Genomic DNA, 25,597 nt, shown 5'->3' on the forward strand with positions numbered 1-25,597 from the left:
CATCGGAGGCAATGATGCTCACTTATTTGCCTGCTAAATAGAGATTTCTAGTTTTTATAGAATCACACAATGTTGGCACAATCCAGAAGTAAAAAAATATGATACAGCTGTGCCTTGAGATAAAATACGAGTTTAATTTGTTCTATTAGCACATTCGTAACTCAAATTATGCATATCTCAAATCATGGTTCCCCATTAAATTAAATGAATTGCCATGAATCCGTTCCCCCCTCCCAAAAAATACATGAATAATGTAATTTTTTGGAGGACAATAGCACTGTATAATATCGTAATCAGCCAAAACATACAATAATGACAGAATTGAATATAATTAAAAAGATTTTAAAAAATAGTCATTGTCACACTTTGCTTCAATTCAATGGCCAGTCATGACCACATGGTGGCAGTATAAGACAGCCAGACAGATGTGCCGTACATAGACAGCCACAGTACAGAATTAAATAGGTTAAAGGCTCTTTTTGAACAATTGTTCATAATACCTCTCGTATTATAATTTTGTCAATATAAAAAACGTCCGAATGACGGTCTGTATCACTCGTGTGATATAAAATATTTTTATATTCATATGATTATACATTTATTTTTAAATGCTGTGGAATATGAATTCATTATTATATTCATACTTACACATCAATATTCTAGTAAAAGCTCTCCTCCTGAAAATATTAATCTATTTAATTATTTTTCTCTTTTATATTTATTTTATTAATTATAGATACATTTTAAATATGTAATTTTTAGCACACAAAACTGCCCTTTGACGTTCCTCAAACTGCCCCTTGATTTTCACGTTTGTCGTCTCGCGATACCTGACGCGCGATCTCGGTCTGTCGAATCTGAGCTGTGGACGATCATGGCGGAGCGCAGGAGACACAAGAAACGGATCCAGGTATGATGTTGTTTCTTTTCATCCCCCACCACTACGGTTGTTGACACTCTACTGGTGGCGCAATCGCGTCTGGTCACCGCTCGTCGACGCGCGAGCCCCTTTGAAGACCGTCCGTTGCCGGCTTGGCGAAACTCGGTGATGCTAACGTGGCTATTAGCTTGCGTTACAACTACATTAGAGAGTCGTGCTGCTCGACCGAAATGTGATTTGAAACGCCGTCTACTCGCTTAAACGCACATTTAACCTCACATAATAATATATATATTTAATCTGTTTTAGACGAACTTGCCGCCTGCCGTGTCTTACTGCGTCCGGTTGGGACGTTTAGTAGCTGAAGCCGCCTCAGCCCGACTTAAATGCGCGACGTGTTTACATAATGTGAGGAGGTAACATGTGGCACTGCGTTGTCATTTACTGCAACCGTTGCAGACGTTTTGGATCATATATAGAGAAAGACACTACAGCAACAGGTCAAATCAAGACCCTATCAAAGTGCGTACATACCACAGCCAGTGCGAATACTTTCGTTATTCCGCGGGAGGCACAACATATGCGAAATGAAATGTATTTTGAACACATTAGGGCTGCAACTAATTACTATTTTAACAATGTATTAACCTGCCCGTTATTTTGACGATTAATCGACTAATCTCGTTTTATAAATATGCATCAGTGTATTCAAAAACAATTCTATCCAAATTGACAACATATTGTTATGATTTAGTTACTGGTTGGTCCGTAACTTGTAATAAAATGAGCAAAAATGTTACTCGTTGTTTTCCGAAGTAAATGCTGAGGTTTTTTTTTTTTTTTTTAGGTTTGTCTTATTTTGATTAAACACAATCAGTCAGCTTTTATAGCGGTCTAAAGAAAAAAGAGAATATTTACTGTCAAGACCCTGAAATTTTGAGAATGTGTTCAGTGTTAACTCTGAAATTAATCGCTGTCAATTAATTGTTGTACCTCTAGACCACATTAATGGTTGATAAAAAGCAAACAAGAGCGTTATGGTGTTGGACATATTGGATTTTACTGCAATATGATTGCAAATTAAAAAAAATTAAAAAAACAAATACAATCAAATACATGTGAATCCTTCTATAACTTTTTCAGTAATTAAAAGTGCTTTGTGTATGGCATATGCACTTATGAATGATCAAAATGTTACCACAGTTGCCTAAATTTAGCCCAGAAGACCCCTTGTAAGCATACAGTTACACAATGTGTCCCGTTGGCATCAGCGGTATCGCAATACTAAAACCAAATAAAACTCAATGTTGACAGTGTCAGTCAAAAGTAAAAGTTTTGTGTGTATGTGTGTGTGTGTGTGTGCAGGAGGTGAGCGAGCCCACCAAGGAGGAGAAGGCGGTGGCCAAGTACCTGCGCTTCAACTGTCCCAACAAGTCCACCAATATGATGGGCCAGCGAGTGGACTACTTCACCGGTAAGTGGTCCTCAAAGCAACAAACCGACTGGTCATTTTTAGCCAATTGGCGGCCAGAAGAAAGAAAAAGAAATTGCTACGTGGGGAGTAACATATATGAGTAGTTCTCAGGAAATAAAATATGCTCCAGCCAAATGCTTAGGGAGTCAGTAATTTTTCCCCTTTTACAATCCATCTCCAGATTTCACTGCTTACAATATCGCAAACAAAGAGAAAATAAACTCCATTACTTAGATTTGTGCTTTTGTTTGTGTGTGAATCTATTCTTCGTGGTGAGAAAAAAAAGCTGTTGTGATCACTTCCTGTTCGTGACAACACACCCATGTAATTAATTGACAAAAGTTTTATGTCCTTAAAATGCATCAGCTTAAAAAACAATGCCATTTAATCGAGAGCCATGCTGCCTATAATGTGACGATACGTCGGAAGTGAACAGCAAATAAGGTACGGCGTCCACGAGATCCTCGAATGGCGGATATTGTTCGCCATTCAGAGATAATTTTCCTCATGTAATTACTACCAGTTTTTCAACTGAATATATGAAGTCAGTGAATTATATTTATATTTTTTAACTTGATTCTCGGGTGGTCTTTGAATGGCGGCCATTTTTACCTCATTCCATTTTTTTCAGCAGTAGAGCCTGGGTTGACTACACCCAAATCACCTATTTTGCACCCTAAAATAAGGAATCCAAGCTTTTTTTTAAAAAAAAAAAGATATATTTTATGCACAGCAGTGACTTTTATGCTAATATTTTTTTTGTACTTACTCGTAGTTGAATGTGTCATAGTTAACATTTATTTTTAATTTATGTTGCACCATGTTTTAATTTTTTCAAACAAACCATGACTTTAAGTTGTGTGTAAAATAGTGACAGACAGGTCAGTTCTTTGCACAACTTGTTTTGCTTGTAAAAATTAAGATTGCTTTATTTTGAATGACTGGTCAATAGAAGGACCTTATCAGCAAATGTCTGAACTCTCTTTAAGGATACAAGGTTATGGTATAGATTTATATGTCATAAAAAATTAGACTAGTGTTACTTCTGTACTCAAAATGTCTAGAGTACGTAAAGGTAAAAACAATCAGCACACATTGTCCATTTGGGCCATGCCCTTGTCCGATGTTTGAAGGACCGTAATTGGCCAATTTAGTCGGCCAGCAGATCAATCGATAGGGGCCAAGCTCCATCACGTGCGAGTGCGACATTCAAATGACACAAACAGGGCGAACACTTTGATCAATCACAAGCTACTTTAATGGGTGAATTTACAGACGTCCGCAATCTTCATAAATGTCTACATTGTTTTGATGCAATTTGGTCTTATCCAAAAGATCCATGAGCTGGCCATGGTTTTTTTTAACTTTCTCTGCTTAATAATCAAGCCAGAGTTGGCCAACACTTGTTCCCATAAAAAAAAAATGTAGTGACAACAGTTGACGTCAGCAGCTGTTGGATTCCCGTTGACAGCATTTCTCGTCAACGCCACTCGAACAGTTAAAAATACATTTGTTTTTGTGTGGAATCACCAAATTGCTGTTTTCATCCAATCAGAGGTCAGACTGAAGTAAAGGTAGTGGCTGATCAGTTTTCGCAGGTTAGTGGGCAATCCCAAACAGTTTTTAGGAAATGAACTGTTTTTGTGTGGATTCTCTCCTGTGTCCCGTGGACCAGCATCCAAGGCGGTGGACTGTTTAATGGACTCCAAGTGGGCTAAAGCCAAGAAAGGCGAGGAAGCGATCTTCACCACCAGAGACTCGGTGGTCGACTACTGCAACAGGTACCCGCACCCAGCCAGGACCCTCACCACACATTTTGGGGTGTCGAGTTAAAACACAGTCGAGTCACATGTGTCTTTTCCCCGGGCGGCCGCACAGACTCCTGAAGAAGCAGTTTTTCCACCGAGCACTCAAAGTGATGAAGAAGAAGTCTGAGAAAGACGCCAAGAAGGACAAGAAGTCCAAGGGTGACAGTGGTAAGGAAGAAGACAAAAAGGGGAAGAAGGACAAAGATAAGAAGAAGGAGGTGGCGGATGCTGGCGAAGCCAAGAAGGACAAAAGCGTATGTTTGGATTAGTTCTAATCTTTGTTCTTGACCGTCTTGTGACTGTTATCATGAATATTTTTCAAGGAATGATCACATAGCAACAAGGCTGTCACTATTGAACATTCTAAGAATCAATTATTCCATCAATTAACCAAATAATAAGATAACATTTTATTTATTCATAAAAAAAATTCACAGATTAGCGTTTCTGAACCAATTATTGATATTTGATGAACTGAGTTTAAGAAAAGACGATTCGAGGTACGAGTGTTTTGAGTTGTGACAATGGTCACAGAAAAAATGAGACTGACTCGAGGAGGTTATTTACATTGTGGAGTGTGGCAGTTGTCATGACAACTGGCAAGAGTTGAGACTCATGTCCATTTTAATAATGGTTGCAGGACGACAGTCCCAAGAAAAAGAAGGAGGTGAAAAAGAAGTTCAAACTAGATCTGCATGAGGACCAAATCTTTCTGGATGGCAATGAGGTGAAAAGACACGTTTTACCCAGGGGGGCATTTTCTAAATATGTTTTTGTAAAAACTTAAAAAGCTGTCCTCTTCAGGTGTACGTGTGGATTTACGACCCTGTCCACTTCAAAACATTCGCCATGGGCCTGATCCTGGGTAAGTTCACACTGCTTTCTTGATTCTTCTACCCATTACATTTCTCCACAAACCTTTTAACACGTTGTCGTCGTCGTCAGTGATTGCCGTGATCGCCGCCACACTCTTCCCGCTGTGGCCTGCGGAAATGCGCGTCGGTGTCTACTACCTGAGTGTGGCCGCCGGCTGCTTCGTGGCCAGCATTCTGCTCCTAGCCATCGGTAAGAATGCTTGCTTCACACTCGTTTTCCCACCGCCGCAGTCTATAAAAAGAAGCCGGCGGTGACACAGCGTCTCACTACAAATGGGTTGTTACAATTGTACTGAGTTAGAACGTACACATCTACCAAGGTCAAATGCTCTTAAATTGGATCTGAATCGAAGATGAAATTGCCTCCTGTGGTTCCAAACTCTTCTTCTTGACATTTGTATTGTGGCAAATGATACCAGACGGCTCTTCACTAATTGATCAGAAGAGGGAAAAAAATTTCTATGAATCTTGCTCATCGACTCGTTGGCGCATGATAAGAGCGAAGCCTCCGTGTCGGTTCGCATATCGTTTGGAGCAAAAGTCACATGACCGATACGGTCACTATATCACTTTGTCGCTACCTGTTTCTGAGTTATGTTTTGAAGCTCAGTTCTTCCCTCCCAGTTGGTGTGGTAGGGAGTTTGAAAGAAGACAAAAGGATTCTACCTTGTGAGACCAAGTTGATATCATATCGACAAGTAAATAATAATTAAAAACAATTTTTTAAAATTCAGTAGAATAACCTTTGGCGCCCCCTATGGAGGAATTCTGTATTACAACAACAGAACAGCCATGCTTCACCGTGACGTTAACCTGTGCTCTTATGCCCCTGCTTCTTTGATACTGATGAATGCAAAGAGCTACTAGTTACACATTGTCTGAGGCTGCTTCAGATGCACAAAGTCAAAGCGGATATTTGCAAATTCAGATTCAACACAAAGTTTGCTACAGGCAAAGCAGAATATTTCCTGTTGTTAGGCTGAATTTTTGGGATTTGGACAATTTCAATTTAAACAGTGGATTCAAACGATATTGAAATAGTTGGCAATTCACTTGATAATGGATTAGTTGTTGATTAATTATTGCGTTAATAAGATAATCTAGGATAATCTTTCAGAGACAACCTGGTCTTTGCTGATGATGCAAAGGAGGGATGATGCTCAAATTTGGCCCAATCATCAGTTAGTGTGCAAGCCGTTTTGGAGGAAGCAATCAATCACTCTTAACCCGCCACATCCCACATGATAAGCGCTCAGCGTGCTTTTTTACAGGCATCCGAAACTCAGGCCTTTGCCGACTTTGATAGCAAGAGAAGAAAAATGCTCAAATTTGTCTTGAAGCTCGTGCGTGTGTGTCCAAGCACCTTTTGAACTGCTTTGATGAGTTTTGGCAACGTGGCCAAACCTGTTCTGACGGCATTTTCTCGCTTCTCCCAGCTCGCTGCATTCTCTTCCTGCTCATCTGGCTGGTGACGGGCGGGCGTCACCACTTCTGGTTCCTGCCCAACCTGACAGCCGACGTGGGCTTCATCGACTCCTTCCGCCCGCTCTACACGCACGAGTACAAAGGCCCGCGAGGCGGTGGCGCCGGCAAGAAAGCCAAAGACGACAAGGACGGCGGCGCAGGCGAGGCCCACAAGTCGGACAGCGACGACAACAAGTCAGACAGCGAGAAGAAGGACGACGACGACGACGAGGACGAAGAGGATGACAAGGAGCGCAAAAGCGGGGAAGACGAAGAGGAGGAGGACGAGCGCCGTTCGGACACGGACAGCGAGCGCAAGGAGGAAGAAGGATCGCAGCACAGCAACGGCAACGACTTTGAGATGATCACCAGGGAGGAACTGGAGCAGCACACGGAGGAAGATGAAGACGAGGAAGAAAAAGAGAAAGAGGAGCGCAAAGACACTCAAGTCCATGCGGCTCAATCATAAACTCCAAAAGAAAGAATCCCGTTATGTTCAACTGGCTTTCTGCCACACACAAGCTCATCTGCCATTCTTTCCTGCGTCATTTCACCTTCGGGTTGCAAAACTCTGGGGATTTTCCAAAAGGGAAACTTTTCACGAGAATTAATGGTAATTAACCAAGAATTTATAAAATGGCCGGTTGGCGCTTAATAGGGAACTTTAATATAGTTGGGGGGAATTCAAGTAATGTAATGAATGCCCTTGCATGTGGGCAAGGAGAGCTATCTATTTTACATGTCTGCTTCTGACAAAACAATTTCTATTTACGCTTGAATGTGATAGCTTTTCATTCCATCAAGTTACCTTCAATTCTAATGGATAGTTTCCAGTTTGGATACTGTATTTACAAAATTGCCCATCTCAACTTCCCCTGGAAATTGACCAGAATTTCACCTCGCCCCGAAAAAAAAAAAAACACTGGACAGTCACTCAGCAAGGTCCAACGGAGAAGCCTCTTGTCCCACCCTTTTTTTTTTTTTTTGGGCGTCATCGCGGCCCACACCCGACGCAACATAGAGGGACCAAACCTTTGTTTTCTGCTTGTGGAAAGAAAACAAAAAAATTGCGTGCGGAGATTTGACACGGTGAACGTGATTTTTTTTTTTTTTGTGTGTGTGTGTCTGGTCAACAAGATCGCAGTCCAGATTCAAAGCAAAAGTCCAGTTTCAAAATGAAAGGTGCCAAACAACGCCGGGAATTATGACGAGTGAAGTTCACGTTGTACAACAAACTAGAGCACAGTGTGGAAGTGTTGGTAAGTATCACATTTTGAAATGTATCATTTATATTTTACTAAGGATTAGGAGGGACACACTCAAAATAACAAAATTTCACCCATTTTTTTTCTTTTTTGGGAGGGAGGGGGTTTGGGGGTAATTCCTACTGTTACAAAAAGTTTTTTAAATATTTTTTTTAGATAAATCCTAATCTTAAACAAATAGTTTTTTTAGATACAAAGTGTGATTGTTCAGCGTTCTACAGGTTCTAATTTTCTGCTGCCCAAGTATCAGAATACAGTTTTTACAAGGTGCAGTGAAGGAAGCGTGTCATTAGTTTCAATGGGTCACGCGGAACAAATTACACCTTTATACACTTGTAACATGACATCAACCCGGAGTTTTTTTTTTGTTTTTTTTAACTTGGTTCTCATAAGAAATGTTTCAACGCCTTTGTTTTCCTAAAAAAACAACAATTGTAATCATGACTTTATTCGGTTAAGATTCTGACTTATCTTGACTTTCAGAAGTTTTTCCTCATTTCGTTCAATTTAGTGTGTCCCTCCTACACCTCGGTAATATTTGGATCTATAATTATGCATACCGTGTTTGCAGTCCATGTAACTGCCTCTTTGCGTCTTCGCTATTATTAGGAGGTGTTAAATACATAAAAATATATCCCCTCCCTGCCACAATGTTTAGTTTTTATACGACTTCATGTCAAAATAACAGTAGAAACGTCTCCCCATCAGCTGCTTTTTCTTCCTTCCCCTTTAATTTATTCCATTTACTTTTTTCCCCCCATTTTCTGTTTCATATAGTCATCGTTTGTGTTTATTCTTGCGTCTCCCTCCCCTTGTTCTTGTACAATGTAGTTTGATATATGACATGAAATTGACTCCATCGTACAGCGGGCGAGTGAAAAGTTGTCAATGTTCTATCTCTCTCGTGTTCTCTGACTGCCTATAGTTGTTCACAGTTGATTATCATGCAATATTGGAGTATAATTTAATAATAAAAAAAAAGATTAATAGATGTCTGGAAATATCTTATTGCAATAAAAACATAGAAACTATGAGTGACTGTTTCATCTTTATTTTTTTTAAGCCGCTGTTTAGTGGTTTTCAAATCATTAAGTCAAATCAGTAAGAAAAATACGAAATTGACCAAATTGGGTCATGGGAGCTTTTATCTCAACTCAAGCGATGGAAATGCTTTTGAGATGTCCTGTTTTGTTGCTGGTCATTGAATGCACGATTCTCCAATGAGCCCCATGTGAAGATGATTTGTTTGTGTTGCAGAAATTAACTACTGAATACAGGTCTCTATTTAGCATGGCTTCATGATTGTGTACAGTGTACTTCGGAAGCATGATGTTGAACCTTAATCTTCTCAGCTTTAAGTGCTTTGCCGCCATCTTGTGGCATCATACGCAATTACAAACCTTTTTGGGGCGCATTAATTACTTGCTCGGCCCCCGTAACACAAATAGCAGAGGATTCACTGTACATACTTGTTGCGATGTCTTGTGTGTGTTGGCGTTCCGTGAGATTTTGCTGATGTATAATATGTGCCTTAGCTCAAGAAAGGTTGGGAAACTGTTCTATGTGGTTGGTGTGTAACTTTTTGAAAAAATATAAATATGACATTAAATAACTAGGAACTAAAATATAATTTGTACAAATATATACACACATAGATGTTTCTCTTAATTCAACACAGCGTGGAATGTAAAAAAAAAAAAAAAGGACGCCGGGTGGGGAAAATACTGTCACAGGTGCGGCATCTGGCTCAGGAACTGCGATGAGGGTATGTGGAAATAGGGGTGCGTGGAGCGGGCCGGGTTCAGTTCTCCGTATCCGACGTGTCGGACGCCTCAGTGAGGCGCGTCTGCCGCTTGCGCACATTCCAGTGCAGACACTGCGCCAGGCTCTCGAACCAGTCGTACACCAGGTCGTGGCAGCAGATGGATGGCACGGGGTAGCAAGACGTGGTGATCTTGATGCTAAGGACATACACAAAAGAATTGTTATTGCAGAGTGCAGACTATTAGAAATGAATGTGGGGAAACATTGCTATTACACAGCTAGCCCCAAAAAATCTTGTTTTATTCTTGATTGTAATAACAAAAAGTAGATTCAGTTTAAAGAAATGAGTCCCAAAAAATTCAAGTTTTTAATACGGAAAAATACATCCTCACATGACTTGTAATTTTCATTGGGAAAAAGAAATAAAAAAACAAAAATAGCCCGACTTAATTCTCAGAATCCTACATGAGTTTCCATCTCTCAAAATCTATTACTTTATCAATGTGATTTTTTTCTTGAAATATCTGACTTTGCTCTAAGAATATTACGCTCTATAAATGTGAATTAACACGTCCCCAAAAATATGAAAAAATGTGGCTATGTAAAAAAATATGTTGTGTAATTTTTTTTTTATCTTGTAAAAATATGTTTTGTAATTAACAAATATATGCTAAATAATGAACACATTATGATAATAATAATCAAATCAAATCAATTCCAACAATGCAAGAATGGATTATTGTGTTTGTGTTGTGTAGTGGACATACCAGTCACCATGCTGGATCTCTTGTCGCTTCCTGCCATCGAATGACACCCAGGCCGTATTCCTTGCGTCAGGAGACAAGGTGATCTTGGGAGAAAAAAAAAAATTCTAATATACAATGTAACGATACGCATACTTACAATACATGCATACATACCATGAGCTCCACTCCGGCCGGCACCACAATGGGCCTGAAGGAGAGCGAGTGCGGGCAGATTGGCGTCACCATAATGGCTGGCACGTTGGGGTGGATCATGGACGCCCCCGCTGCTGCCGCGTACGCCGTGCTGCCCGTTGGCGTGGAGACGATCACGCCTGGTGGAAGACAGTCACAGTGAACGCTTCTTGGAAACGCCAACAGTAAAGAATGGCAGGTGTGGGGTCTAACCGTCTCCTTGCACGGAGGTGATGAGACGTCCATCCAGGTATAAGTCCACGTTGGACAGGTATGATGAAGGCCCACGGTCCACCACCACCTCATTCAGCACCTGCGCATGCAAACATTGGTCATTAGGGATTTGGCTTTACAGTCATTTGGAGGACTGCGACAATTACTCGAAGAATTGTAAATTTGATTACAAATAAATGTTGAACCAAATCTCTGCCTCGGAGCTTCGCAGGCACCATTTTCTCACACAAACTAAAGTTACTGCTACACAAACGGTGCAGAAAAACATGTGGACAGGCAATATTAAAATACAGTATTCACAGTCAAATATTGTTTATCATTTACAACAAAAAAACAATCATGCCGTACTGATGAACAGAGAGTAGTTGAGGTGTCTCAATGATCAGTATACCCGATTGCCCAAATCTGGCTTATCATACTATATAAGTATTTATGTAAAAAATAGATCATCTCTAAAATAACTTGGGTTATTCTGACGTTTTATTTTAATATTCAGTTTTTCCTCTAAAAAGTAAACTTTTTACCAAAGAAGAAATTGTCCAATTATCAGAATAGTGTCATTCTTTCAAAAAAGCATGACAAAATGTGACCTCTTCAAATAATCAGTTAACTGAAAAGATGCAACTTTTTTCTGTAAAAAATAGTACTTTTTATCTGGGGGGGAAAAAAAAGAAAATTACATTAAATTTGGAAATTACAAAAAAAGAAACAAATTCTAAACCACCCATATCACTACTTTTTATCTATTGGAAAATATATTGTTTTCTTGTAAAAATAATGCAAAACAGAGCATTAGCTCAAAAAGATACAACTTCCTATCAAAAAAGAAAGAAAACAGATTGTTAGCTATCTGTTTCCTCTAAACATTAGAACAATTAATCTAAAAAAACAAAACAAAAAAACTGAGTTCATTCTCAAAATATAAGAAACTATATAGAAATCTACTTCCTGCCCTGGGTCCCAAAGTCAGCTGGGCTCGGCTTCAGCTCACTTTCCACCCGACTAAAGAGGGATGGACACAGAACGAGGCATCTTCACTGCTTATTATTGGACTCGGTTGAATCCAAACAAAAAATCATCACCGGGCAACATGTGGTGCATACAGATGAGCGTCCCGCGTGTCAGACGCTCCCAATATCTGACGTGTGCACTGACGTCAGCCGCCAAGCGCACCACCGAGATGAAGTTAGACTGAAGCATTGACGCAAGAATCATCAATCAGCATCTTCAGTTTATCAATGAGATCAGAAACGCAGGAAGGAGGAGGGGGTGACGAGGGAAATGATCCACTGCAGCTGTGTGCGTGTGTGTGTCAGCAGACTCCATCAAACATCCATTTGGCGTCAGCCGCATAGCTGACGCTACGATCTCCGTGGCAACCAGGCTCAACACAGCCACACGGCCTCAGGTCCGTCTTCCTCCACCCGCCGGCTTTATTATGACTGTCGCCAAGGCAACGTAGCCTGCATACGTACAACGGGCGGGACCAAAAACCAACAATAATCAAGTCGGAGAGGATGAAAATGGACCGGGAGGACAGGATTGGAACACATTGCCCATGGCGTGTGCACTTTTATACAGCGGCACAGCATACAATTGATTGAAACACAATTGCCCGGTTGCGTTTTTGAATGACTTCGCACCATTGCTTTGCACGGTATTTTTTACTACAACAATGCCTCTGACTGTTTTGCCACTTTTCCCGTTAGCATTGTATTCTGTATTTCTATGTATAGTGTGCCATTCCGACCTATTGCGCCTCGAGAAATTAGTTTAATGTATTCCGTGACCAGTTTGGAAAACAAAACAGAAAATCACATTTTCTTATTGAAATAAATGGAAATGCCATTAATATGTTCCAGACTTCACCACCCCCCAGAAAAAAAATGATGCAATGTGTATTTTGATGAGGAAAGTAGTAATCAATTCTGTTATACTGCACTCTATGGACGCTAAGCGGTCACGGTAATGACACAAATAGAATTCAAAACTATACTGTTAATCAAGATGTCTCATCTCCTCTCAGCTCATCAAAACTAAAATTTATCATTCTTCACAGAGGATAAAGAATATTTGACTGTGAATACTGTTAAATTGTCAGTCTACATGTTTCCATATGTGTTGCTGCACCATTCATGTTCAATCTGTGTTTAAGCACCGGAACATAGATGCTAATGTATGTAGCATTAGCATTTAGCTAGCGGACTGCAAAACTAAGCTATGTGGTTGATTTCAATTCACCAGGTGTAGTTTTCTTTGTTGTATGTTTAGTTTGACAGTCTGCTTCAATTGGGAGTGGCAACAAACGCCTTTGCACCTCTTTTCTGTAGAATTGTTCCCGATATGGCCAAGTGCGTTGCCACCAAATAGAGTTTTTGAATGACTCGTCAATCATGTCATTTGCATCTCGAGGCGCCGCAGTTTACAATGGTGGAAAAGACGAGAGGAGCTCACCTGAAGCTGCAAGGTGACCTTGCCTGCGTCGCTGCTGCTGTAGCGGTGAGGAACGAGCCCGTTGATTTCCTGTTCCTGATCCTGTTCCCGTTGCTGCGGCGGGAACATCTCTTTCACCACCTTCACCTTCAAGCGACTGCGCAAAGTGATGGCCGCGTTCCCTGAACACATCACCAGGTGGATCCTGAACAACATGCTCAACACAAGTGTCAAATTATGTGCAAATGTGTGTTTGCCATGACAATACAATTCTGGTACTTAGGTGCCGTTTTTTTGGGACTTCCCTCAAATGGGGCAACTCGATGGCGAAATTGAAATTACATGCAACACTTGGGTGTGTTTTTTAAAAGAAGATTTGCAGGAGCCAACATCAGAACCCGGACGGCGTTTTTTTAAAGAGAGGAGCTGTCTCGGTGTTGCACTTTGTGTCTGTTGAGCGTTGCCTACCTTCAAAGACTTTGTCCACTTCTGTCTTGTACGACTCAAACTTGAAGGGCGTCAGGAAGCCCAGGGAGCCCAGGTGGAACGCCATCACGGGGGGAACGCTGCCCTAGACGAAGAGGTGGTTTCAAGCAACGCCCGGATGCTAATGCTAACGAGACGCTAATGGATGTACCTGAAAGAGAGAAGAGGCGTAGAGCAGCGTGCCGTCCCCGCCCAGGCAGATGATCAGATCGATGCAGTCGGATATGTCATCGAAGCCTGTGGTGAGTCACAAAACCACACTTTACAATGGATAGAAAAAGTCTACACACCCCTGTTGAAATGACAGAAGTTCATATCACAGTTACAGAGAGCAAAATGTTTATGAGTAGACTTTACACCGACTTAAACCGCGTCAGAGACGCAACCATCAAGCAGCCGTTTTGATTGAATTCCCATGAAGGTAAATAGCTTTATTGTTGGCAGACCCACAAGACGCGTTTCTTTTTTTCAAGGTTGGTTGAGACTCACTCACTCACCCTCTCTAAACGTGCACAGCTGGTTTCGGATGGAGCCAAAGTTCTCGTCCTTGGACAGCGTCCCGTCGTCGGCCACCCTCCGCTCCACGTACACCATCATTTGCTTCTCCTAATTCACACACACACACACAAGCACACGCGCACACTAGCAAGGTTAGATTTGCACAAACAGAATGCTTCTGGCATTTTCACCTGGACCAGTTTGCGCACACGTGAATGTGGGAGAAACTACACCATCCTGCATAATTGTAACAAAAAAATGGATTGATGAAAAGAATGGAATTTTTGCATTAAAGTCCATTTGACTTGCTTAATTTTGGCAGATTTTAAGTTCCTGTTTCCCCGTGGGATTGATTAGGACTCGCAGACAGAGCTGCTATAGATCAACTTTTTAGTATCAAAGGACTTTTCATTTGGAACTTCTGTGGCTGCTGTCGCGCACTGGAGGCCAGCCACATTTTTGTACTGCTTGAAATGTTTCGGTTTCACAATGTTCTTGTACAAATGCATACAAAGGGCTCATTTGTTTGCAGCAGTCACGCAACATGGTCACACACACGCACAAACACGCCCTCTTCAATCCAAACATACGCACACATGCTAGGCTTACCTCCACTAGAAACCGACAAAGCTCTTTGAAAGGCTCCGCTACGCTCTCATCTCGGATTTTCCTGATGACCAGGACGTTGACGGGAGGTTTATTCCAGGTGAGGCGCTGGCTTGCCGGGTCCTGGATGTGCCTGAGACACACAAGCAAACACATTTGTCATTAGTGCCGTCACGACCTACGATTTTTTTTTAGCTGTTAAAAGTTCAACAGCCACGTGTATGTTTGGTAGTTAACCGGAACGGCAAACTACCAACAAATGTTCCGTTTCCGTTTTGTATTTTTTTTTTCTACCTTTTTTCTCGCTCCTCCTTAGCGCGATGGCTCACCGGCATTGTTTGGATAAAATTGCACACACACTCCGAAGGAAACACACAAACTGACATGAGGTGACAAGCATCTGTAGTTGCCTGCACTGTGAGCCGTTCCCACTTTGGGGTAAAACCACCAATCACAGCATTCTGTTTTTTTTTTTAAATCTTATCTCACAGGGTTACACAAGTCGGTGTCAATGTCCACACATACACACGCACACGCGCACACACCCCACACACACACAAAGGCATATGCACGGCGAAAAGCCCCCCCCCCCCCCCAAAAAGGGGCGTCTACTTTTTTTCAGATAGTCATATGAGTGGGTGTGGCAAATTAAAAAACAAATCATAATTTGGAAACTCAAATGGGATGATGTGATGTCACCGGAACCTGCGTTTTATTTTTTTACATGGTAACTTTTAGCGTGGGTCCACCTTTATGACCATTACACACTTCAAATACAATCGCTAAGATGCGCAAAAACATTCGGAAATGTTACAGGGGCTTACGATTGTTTAGAAAAAGGACGCAAAATATGTCCAATTTCAGGCTACGCCATCCAGCATTCAGGACGTTTGCCGCAAGCACAATTTACCGCTAATTTACAACTGTCCGTAAGGTGAGCCATTTGAAATAAAAAAAGAAAAACTATTCTGTGGCTAGAACAATGCTGCAACAGTGCATTTCCTGATTGTATTCATAGGTTTTCAAATAATTGAATTTTGGGCTTTGTAAAACATTTTGGGCACCGCAAGGTGTAGATAAACTATTTGGGGCATGTTTTATTTATTTTCCAGAAAACATATACTTAACAGTAAGTTATAAATGCAATCGGAATTTGTTTGCTGACGTCGGCACGATTAGCGAATCGGGATTTTAGGAGTGACTCCAGTCCCAGATAGATAGAGAGATAGTCCCCTTAAAAAGTGAGGTCAATTCTTTCATTTTTGTTGTACACTAAAGACATCAGTGTTTCTGATTAAAAAAAATTATAATATGAGACAAAAGTTGGGTTGTTCCAGCTCTTATCTCAAGGCATTTCCATCTAGATATGTTACACAAATAAGAACAGAGCACCGTTCTGTTTTTTTTTTGACCCACCCACTTTTTAAGTGAGCAAAAGTATTGGAATGTGTGCCTTGTGGGTGAGGATCTGCTTTTGATCCAAAACATGCAAAGTCATCTGTGAAGCAAAGTGGACGTAATGGCGTGGGCTTATTTGGTGGTTTCTGAATCGGGTTCACGCACTTGTCTTTAATGATGGCGTAACTTGTGATGGTAGCAAGAGTATGAATTTGGAAGCTTACAAAACCATTTTTATCCGGCAATTAACAGAAAAATGCATCATCGGCTTCATCATGCAAAAAGACAATGAGCCAAAAAACACTGCCAATACACCAAAGGACTTAATCAGGGGGAAAAAGTAGAAGGTCTTAGACTGGCCAAGTCAATCACTGGACTTTAACCCAATGGAGCATGCATTTCACCTGACGAGAGAAACTCCCAGAAACAAACAAGAACTGAAAGAGGCTACATTAAAGCCTTGGAAAAACATTCCAAATAAAGAATGCAACAGGCTGGTAAAGTCAATACATCGCAGGCTTGATTCAGTTATTGCAAGGAAATGTTATGCCACCAAATATGAAATGCTGGTTAATTTAATAACGTTTGTTCCAATACTTGTGCTCACTTGAAAAGTAGCTGGCTTCAAACAAAAGGTGCTCTGTTACCTTTCCCTCATATTCATCGATCAGCAACCCAAATGTCTTCAGCATACAAGCAAAACAAAGGAATTGACACTGCCGTTCCAATACTTTTGGAGGGGACGTAGATTGATAGAAAGCGAGACAGACAGACAGACAGATAGATAGACAAAGAGAGAGAACCAAATAATTGTGAGGGGGAAATGACGACAGTTGAACGCATTTTTTATTCATTTGCAACAGATTCAAATCAAGTACATTCAAAGGACATTTTTTTTCTTTTAAGTGCGCAAACAGGCGGTCGCTTACATGACTGAAGTGGGGTTAGGAAGAATGCAGGCTTTGGGTCCAAAGTGAGTGGCTGGATAGGGTCCATGAAGGAAGTGAGCTCTCCTGCAGAGGGAGAAGGAAGAAGTCAAGTCAACCCACCCGTGCCAGTGGCATGAGCGACCAGCTGGCATTTGGCCCAAGCAAACCTCTTAGGCGAACTTTCCGCTGCGTCGCTCACTGAGCCGCACGCCTCCAAGTGCTCGCGTTGGCCCGGCAACCTCCGGCGCGCCGTCTCCCGGAGCAGCTGTTCCTGACCCTCCCCCCGCCACCGTCGTCGCCGCCGTTCTTGTTGATGCTGCTGCTGCTTGGCTTCACGCCGCTTCCTGGGCTCGCGGGTCTCGGAGGACGAGCAGGAGGCCCACGAGGGGGGACGCGCCGGCTCGGACGCTCGGCTCGGGCGGGATGACGGTCGCGGTGTACCGCCGTCGGGCTCCGACGACGTACCGCCTTCAGAGTTCTCCATGCTGCAACGTGGAAAAAGCAAAAACGTCAAAGAACTGGTACCCAACTAACTCAAAGGGAAACCAATAAATAAGAATAACTTGTTTCCTTTGCATTAAGGTTGGGTAAAAAGAACAACAATAATAACACTGAATTAATAATAGTAATATTAATTTCACAGCGAATAAAATCAGGGTTATTGGTAGGATAGAAAAGTAGTAGCAATAATAAAAAATAATAATAATAGTAGTAGGCGTAGTAGTAGTAGTAGCAATGAAAATAATAATAATTGAACATTTCTTAAGAATAAAATCAGGGTAGTTAGTGTTTTTTTTTTTGAAAAAAACTAAATTAGCTCATTGTAATCTTAATCCATCCATCCATTATCTGTAACGATGGGGGTGGGGTGTGCTGGAGCCGATTGCAATCTTAATTAATTTAAATAGCAAATAAGAATAATAGTTAGTAAAATCAAAAGTATGATCATGACAGTAACAAAACACCAGTAGCAGTAGTAATAATTTGCTGAGATTACTGAAGAATAAAATCACAGTAATTTGTGGGATTTTTTAAAGTAACGCAGTGTAATAATAATAATTATTATAATAAATAATAATAATTTAAAAAACTAAACAACAATAATATTAATTATAATGAAACTTACATGACAAGTGATGATAACAGTAAAAAATAATAATGATTAAACAACATTACAAAATCGATTTTATTAGCAGGATTACTTTACATTCTAAAACCATAAATCCATTCTCTGAACGGCTTATTTCATGGGTCGATGGTGTGCTGAACAACCAGAGAAGGTTTTATGGGTCCCTAAATGTATTTTTGATATTCATTTTGTCTTTGTTTTTGTTTTTTTTCTCAAGCGCAACAGTTTTTAAGATATTTTTGGTTTTTGTTTTTAAATTTGAGCGGGAAAAGCTTGACCAAAACGAATTTTACTATGTGCTTTAATTTATGGCTATGACTTCAGAAAATAAATTCCACCTGTTGCTCAACATAAGGCTTAATTCATAAATATTACTAAATATATACCACATTATATTGTTATTATTATTATTACTACTATTATTACCATAATTACAATTTTTATTATTATGACAAAAACCTGATGTGCTAGAGAAAAAAAGAGGGCAGATTTGGAATCAGCGCAAAAAAAGTTTACTTTAATATCTGATTAAAGAACATTTTTGAGCAGTGCATATAATAATAATAATAATAATAATAATAATAATAATAATAATAAACGTCATCAGCATGCGCCTTCCGTCGTGGTTCGAAATTGTATTTAATAATGGCACAAAATATAATTTTAAAAAGCAGTAATTGTTTCCTCATTGGCGCTGTCTTGACATATATACAAACGAAAAATTCATATGAAATACATATTATTCATTTTATGCGATTCGACGTGGGTTAATTAGACTTTTTAGCCGAAATTATAAAGTACAGCGCCAGGTCGTTGTTCAACAAACAACCTATGAACTTAAAACAAGCAAAATAGAAGTCATACAAGTCAATATTTCTCCTGGAGCAGTCCGAAAACATTGTAGATGTACACATTAATTGTCTCGACTGTTGACAGCCAAGTAGCCAGCTAGCCGTCGTTAAGTGCTTACCGTAGTTACGACAATGAAAAGCAACAGAGGCTCATGATGGATTACAAGAACGACGTCGTCGGGACTCGGAGCAGCGTCGTAAGTCTGACGGGATATGTGTGTTCTTCATTAATATAAATGTCGCTCACACACAGCGGCGTCAAAACAACACGGCAAGTGACATTAGCAAACCGCGTGACGGTGACCGAGAGGCGCATGACGTCACGTAGCGGTCACGCGCGCGTGCGTCTCACTCTGGGTTACGTATTCAGGAAGGACTTGGTGCCTGCTGAGTGCAACAGCGCCATGCGTTGTGTGTGGCGGTTACAAGGAGCGCCCTGAGTGCGGTAGAGGAACAATGTACCACGGAAATTTAATAATAATAATAATAATAATAATAATAATAATAATGTTGAAAAAAATCACAATTATAATCCAGGTTGTTTGCAGTAATTGCTTAGAATCCAAAATCCAAATATAACAACACTGCAGTACCACAGAAAACTGTAGTGAGCAGTAAAATATCCAATATTTTGATATGAATACATGCAATAATACAAACGTATATAAGCACGGTGGTCGACTGGTTTGCATGATGGCCTCACAGACTTCTTGTGTAGGGTTTGCATGCTCTCCCCGTGCCTGAGTGGCTTTTCTCTGGTTTCCTTCCCAATATATTAACAACAGAACCTAATACTACTAATATTTCAACTAAAAACAATACAAAATGTCATATATTATTCCTATAAGTTGATGTTTTATGGATTTAAGTGATATCATTATTAATATTTTTTTTTCAATTCTTTCTTAGCTTGGCCCTTTTTTTAATCATTGCATTTTCTGTCAATGTCTTTTTACCAGATTTTGAGATTGGTGCACTCTTAGCATCGCACCACTATTCCCTTTGTTCTCACATCGTAGCACGTGTCCATACAGTACTTGTGGCATGCGTCCAGAGAACACACTGTACTTGTGCTCTCCTGTCTAATCCACACATCCTTGAACAAACACTTTCCATTGTTGGACTTTGTGGTGGGACACTCTAGCGAGGGGTCTTTGGCCTCCCAGATGGCGCCCCCCTGGGTTCCATTGAACACTTTGCTCAAAGCAGAGGTGAGCAGAACCTGCGGCCTGTGGGCCATATGCTTCAGTTCCCCAGTTCTCAAATGTGGTGTCTATTTCTGTCTTTGGTCGCCATGGCACGTGCTACTTTTTCACAATCAATCAAGCTTATTGGCAGGAAAAGTTTTGGACCCCATGTTTTTTGCAGGGTTGTTAGTTGGCCTGGCTGTGCTTCACTGGATGGGCAGGAAGTGTGTTGTATTTGTAGTGTGTCCACTCGCTCAGACAAACCACTTCTGGGAGGTTTAAATTTAGCAGAAGACAATGAGCTACTTTGTTCAAATGTGTTCTGAACACGAGATTGAAGTAGTTGTGTCTCTATTGGTTTCACATTGCCAGGATGATGCAAAATGTTAATCAAACTTTATTTATATTTTTCCCCTTTGATACATTGCAAATGGTCGTCAGTTATATGTGGATTTTCATTATTGGTGGGCTGGCCCAGTCCATATCCCAGTGCTCATATATTCTATATCCGCTGCGAGGAGCTGAGACATCCAAGGTGCACTCGGTAGGTGGCTAGGGTGCAAGCCACCTATTTGTAGCCCAAAACTGGTACACTAATTTACAAGATTGAAGTAAGAGAAACTGCTCAAACTTGGCCCAATTGTTGGTATGTGTGATTTTCGACTTTGAAATGTTTCACTTGAGTTCACTGAAGATCTGCATGTGTGGAAATGAGCAGGAGACACGAGTCGATGGCTTAACACTACAGAACTTTACTTGAATTGCATCCAAGTTCATTGTCTATACACAAGGTCATATGTACAAGCTGTGAAATGAAAATGAGGGCAAAGAACAGGAAAACAAAAACAAAAACAGAAAACTCCACAAAGATACAAGAACTGAGGTATTATAGAGCTAAGAAGCATTTACAGATCAGATCATGTACTTGTCAATATTAAATGATTGAACAGTTAAGAGTGTCCTCTGCATAAAAAAAACATAATTTATATATATATATATATATATTTCTATATATATATATTTATATATATATCACAACATGAGGTAGGAGATCAGTGTCTCGAGTCATGCAAAGAACAAGTCTCATCACATGGTTATTGGCAATGGTCATATACACGGACACTGCGTCATGTTTCTGCATTGTGGCATGGGGGAAGCCACGTATATTTATAACACACAAGTGTATGTGTATATGTATGTATGTATATGTATATATATGTATATATATATATATATGTCTGTATGTCATTTTTAAAAAATCTATTTTCTTTAAATAAGTGTAGAAATGAAAACACAATGTACCTATTTGTTGCTCACCAATGCTAGGGTGGACAACAAAAGCATGCCATCAAAGAGGAAAAGGACAGGGGTTCCCAAACTCGCCGATTGTCATTCTTGTCGGGAATTCACATCTCCTGTCTTTTATTTATCATCTTTATGTACAATATGCGGCAACATTATGTGACACCCTAACAGCGGATATGTATATGTCATTGTGGTGGACAAACTTTGTACTGGTGTGTGTAAAAAAAAAAAAAAAAAAAAAAAGGGAAACAAAACAAAAAAAAAAACAATGACTGTACAAAAGCATATGTTGTAACACTGCAAACTGTCAGCTATAGTTAAAGGGGAGGGGGGGCTTCCCTTTCACTTTAAACAGCAGGCCCCTTGTGTAGAAAATGTTATCTTGTTCTGCTTAACAAAAAAAAAATTTACTAATACTGAATGTGAATTCAGTGGCGTCACGAGTGTACAAACACATTTATAAGCCGCTGCGCAGTCAATCTCACTCTCACACACACAGACCTTATATTAAGCCCTCGTCTCAACCCATCATGATTTTTCAAAATTTGCACAGGTTCATGCACATGAGCCTCAGTGGCTCATAAATATTATTCTACGCATGGGAGACATTTTATTTTCATGTGTGTGGTCATGTGACACAAACATGAATGGGCAGCAAAACATGCACCAAAAAAAAACAAAAAAAAAAGAAGAAAAAAACATTTTTGTATCATTTAGTAGCACACTATTATTGATGAATTTACACGTTAAATCCAGCATCACCTTTAAGCTGGCCCGGCAAGAATTCTAAAAACCTCAGCGGGATAGGTATGAAAAAGGCCACAAATGTCCACATAAATGTTTTTTTTTCTGAAATCTAATATGGCCTTTGGTGGATTTCATAGAAAAAGTGTCAGGAGAGGTTTTTTATTTCCCCAGCTCGAAAAAGATCAGAGCATAGTGTGACGTTAAATATCATTTTCCTCCACATCTACTTGACAAGTTTGCATATTTTCGCAAAGATGCCAAGCATAAGCCTTATTTTCCCGGTCCCGTTCAAATAACCTTTAAAAGATTTTCCACAGAAGAAGAGTTCATATATTAATGACTAGTGTATGTACAAAGTGAATAGAAATCTTTAGTTTAATATTATGTTAAATAATTTCTTTAAAGGTCCTCCTCCGCACGATGACTTGACTTGTGACTGTCCTCATAATTTGCCTTTGCGATGGAGCACAGTGGAATGTCTTATCAATTTGCATTTGTTGCCGATGCATAAAAAAGTTCAAAAGAGCCCCACCTTCTCTTACCTCCTTTCAGCCATTACTCGCGCACACGCACACACACGCGCACACACGTATGGGGGTGGGTATCTTTAGAGGCAATATAAAGCACTTTTTGTCTGGTAACGTGACAAAAAGTGGCGGCGTCTGCCCCGTAAGCTGCTCGGGTGCTGCATGGGCGCTCGTCAACATCAACCCTCCATGGGGTGCTGCCCCTCTTCACCTTCCTTGCATGCCGCCCTTTGTATAGCTGGGCAGCATAACGAGAAAGTAACTAGTCACCTGCTGTCCTACAAGTCAAATTAAGGGGCGGGGCTGCACGCTTGTGTTATTATCAAAAGCTGCCATCATTTTCCTCGCAGAAAACAAACAAAAAAATCATTCCTTTCCCAGAGGGGGTCATGGGGGAAGGGTGGTGGTTGGGTGAGTCAAGTACACTGGAAAAAGTAGCACAGTGTTTCTTTTCGGTGGGGGTGGAAGGATGCCACAGTGTTGCGGAGGGAGGACGGCTTCGCAAAGCGAGGTGGATAAAGTAGTTGTCCTCCGTGTTGCATGACATATTTTGACTTTGCTCTCAGAGGAGATGAGCGGTCACCTGCCCATGAGGTGTGCCAAGGGAATGCAAAACAAGCAGCGTGAATGGTGGTGGCTAGAAATTGAAATCACATGCCAAACAAACAAAAAAGTCTTTCTTTAAATATTTTTGCTGAGAGCAGAAGGACTACCGGTAATAATAATAATAATAATAAAAAGACAAAACTCTTCTTTGATGTTAAATTACAAATGTCCTTCAACGAAAGCAGAAGAGGGCCGCCGGTTACTTTGGGGCCTCCGAGAAGGAGGAGGAAGAGGAGGAGGAGGAGGGAGAATGGACGTTGGGGGGCCCAGTGGACGGGGTGAGGGGAGGCGAGGGGCTGCCCCCGGCGGGGACGGCGGCACCCGACTGGGCCATCTGCTGCTTGAGCTGGCCGATGGTGCGCTCCAGGTTCTCGCGCGCCTCCCGTTCGCGCCTCAGCTCCTCCTGCAGCTCCTGCCGGTCGGCCTCGGCGCGTTCCAGCCTCTGGCGAAGATCGGACAACTGGAAAGAGACCACAAGGAGAACACCTTAGCAACACACAACAAGCGCACAATGTTCTTCCCTCTTGGCTGGCAGGGAACCAAAGGTAGCTGGCATGTGGAGACAAAAAGTTCAAAAACAAGCAAAGCAGGAAACGGTGAAGTCTGACTATGACTATGCAGGCTGTGTGGCCTGGAGTCAAAATTAAAGCAGCAAAAAAGACACAAATATGGTAGCAGACCATATAATTTATGTTGGTGTTCAAAATGGACGGCATGTACCTCACTGTCATGCACGACAACCACATGACCACAACAACAACCAATTTGAAATGACAAACAATTTGTTTAAATGCGTACCCTCAAATAATAACCAAGAATTAGAAATAGCATAGTGTCAGACTCATTTCAAGATTTCAAAAAAAATCTTTAGAATGAAGTCAGATTTTTTGGGGGATGAAAAGTAGTGTATTCTTCAAGAAAAAGGCAAGTAATCCTACAAGAATGAAGTGAGGTATTACTCGAAAAAGTTGTGCGCAGTGGTGCCTTGAGAACCAAGCACGAGGTTTTCAACTTCACCAAATATTGCGAGTAAAATTTGAGTGTGATTCAGACCTCCACCACAGGAGGGCAACAGCAGACCTCACAACATCTGACCGCCACCATATTTTAAGACTTAATAATAACCAAATATTTTACATAATGTACAAAAAGTTTTATGTTAACGTTTTCTTTTAGTCTTTTTATATGGTTCATTGACTATCTTGGTCACGCGTGTACATTAAAGACATCCGTTGAGCGCATTTGCCAAGTTCTTTGCTAACCAAAACAGCAACACCAATGGAGGCACGCAATCAGTCTCTTATTGAAGCGAACCATGAACTTAAAATCAAGCTATGTACCGAACCAGGCGTTTTGGCGTAACGTAACACCCTCGAATAGTATCTTATTTCACTCACTGAATGAATTAAGTATCTATCTACCTGTGCAGTGTAATGTGCCTCCTGCTGACGCTGGGCGGCAGGTTCGCAAGCACACGCCTGCTGCCGAAGCTGTTCAAGGCGCGTCTCAAGCTCTAGCTGCTCCTGGCGGGCCTGGCCGAGCTGGCGTGCCTGCTCGCTGTGCACCGCCTCCAGCTCGGTGCGCAGCTCCCGCTGCTCGGCACTCAGCTCGCGTAGCCTCGCTGCCTCGCCGCCGCGCAATGCCTCCAGCTCCTGCGGACAAATGGATGGGAACATTTGTTAACCAAGTCTATCATGGGAAGATAAACAAAGAAAGTCCCCAAAAGTCATGAGTAAAGCGCCACAAAATTTTTTGAAAATTCAGGCTCCAATGCCAGTTTCACATGACATTTGGTGGGCACGAATTATGGCCGTCGTGCGCCAAAACGGAATCGTTGACAGGGGAGGGGGGGGCGGATGACTGCAGACCCGGAAATACACGGGCCCTTCAGGAAAATTCAGATTTCCCCAAAATTCCCACTGGCCAACCCTGCTGCACTTTGCCAATTTGGTGACTGAAGGCAGACTCATCTTTACACCAGCGAAAAGAAGTTCCAATTTGTGGTGGAAGTGGTATAATGTGATTTGGGTGGATTTGACGTGCAGGCAGACAGATTATGGATTTGTCTGTGGATGTCAGCCTATTTTTTTTGGCAACAGTGTGCATCAAACCCTCTGAATCTGTGTTGAAATCAATTAATTGAACTCGCTATTGTTATCTTGATCTGATGAGAAAATCTTTCGTTTTCTTGAA

The 25,597-nt window shown here is 41.1% G+C and overlaps 3 protein-coding genes across 3 annotated transcripts in view; 1 reads left to right on the forward strand and 2 right to left on the reverse strand.

The window, feature by feature from the left end:
• The first annotated feature begins 788 nt into the window (after positions 1 to 788).
• sec62 (SEC62 homolog, preprotein translocation factor) lies at positions 789 to 8,797 on the forward strand. Its single transcript, XM_088310847.1, has 8 exons — positions 789 to 910; positions 2,246 to 2,354; positions 4,030 to 4,135; positions 4,233 to 4,416; positions 4,803 to 4,889; positions 4,967 to 5,027; positions 5,108 to 5,227; positions 6,474 to 8,797. The coding sequence occupies exons 1-8, from the start codon at positions 875 to 877 to the stop codon at positions 6,968 to 6,970; spliced, it is 1,200 nt and encodes a 399-aa protein (XP_088166973.1). The 5' UTR covers positions 789 to 874; the 3' UTR covers positions 6,971 to 8,797.
• nadkb (NAD kinase b) lies at positions 8,796 to 19,367 on the reverse strand. Its single transcript, XM_088310846.1, has 12 exons — positions 19,152 to 19,367; positions 17,220 to 17,537; positions 17,053 to 17,136; positions 14,729 to 14,858; positions 14,119 to 14,227; positions 13,773 to 13,858; positions 13,604 to 13,706; positions 13,157 to 13,317; positions 10,682 to 10,781; positions 10,451 to 10,608; positions 10,298 to 10,380; positions 8,796 to 9,727 (listed from the first exon to the last, which is right to left on the reverse strand). The coding sequence occupies exons 2-12, from the start codon at positions 17,534 to 17,536 to the stop codon at positions 9,568 to 9,570; spliced, it is 1,491 nt and encodes a 496-aa protein (XP_088166972.1). The 5' UTR covers position 17,537; positions 19,152 to 19,367; the 3' UTR covers positions 8,796 to 9,567.
• A 3,834-nt stretch (positions 19,368 to 23,201) lies between these two features.
• LOC148325882 (ski-like protein) overlaps positions 23,202 to 25,597 on the reverse strand; it is a 39,803-nt gene continuing 37,407 nt past the window's right edge. Inside the window, exons 7-8 of the mRNA XM_088311670.1 lie at positions 24,826 to 25,056; positions 23,202 to 23,864 (exon numbers count right to left, since the gene is read on the reverse strand). Of these exons, the coding sequence (XP_088167796.1) occupies positions 23,604 to 23,864; positions 24,826 to 25,056 (492 nt within the window). The 3' untranslated portion in view covers positions 23,202 to 23,603. The remainder of the gene's footprint in view (positions 23,865 to 24,825; positions 25,057 to 25,597) is intronic.

This window comes from Idiotropiscis lumnitzeri, chromosome 12 (assembly GCF_059441095.1).
Source record: "Idiotropiscis lumnitzeri isolate Australia: NSW breed Sydney's pygmy pipehorse chromosome 12, RoL_Ilum_1.0, whole genome shotgun sequence".
Lineage (NCBI taxonomy): Eukaryota > Metazoa > Chordata > Actinopteri > Syngnathiformes > Syngnathidae > Idiotropiscis > Idiotropiscis lumnitzeri.

Coding starts and splice junctions, on each gene's coding strand:
- nadkb (XM_088310846.1), bottom strand. CDS start 17,536: ATGGAGAACTCTGAAGGCGGTACGTCGTCGGAGCCCGACGGCGGTACA. Junction 13,318..13,603: donor AGTGGACAAAGTCTTTGAAG/GTAGGCAACGCT, acceptor TGATGTGTTCAG/GGAACGCGGCCATCACTTTG. Junction 9,728..10,297: donor GAGATCCAGCATGGTGACTG/GTATGTCCACTA, acceptor GTATGTCCTTAG/CATCAAGATCACCACGTCTT.
- sec62 (XM_088310847.1), top strand. CDS start 875: ATGGCGGAGCGCAGGAGACACAAGAAACGGATCCAG. Junction 911..2,245: donor GACACAAGAAACGGATCCAG/GTATGATGTTGT, acceptor GTGTGTGTGCAG/GAGGTGAGCGAGCCCACCAA. Junction 5,028..5,107: donor CGCCATGGGCCTGATCCTGG/GTAAGTTCACAC, acceptor CGTCGTCGTCAG/TGATTGCCGTGATCGCCGCC.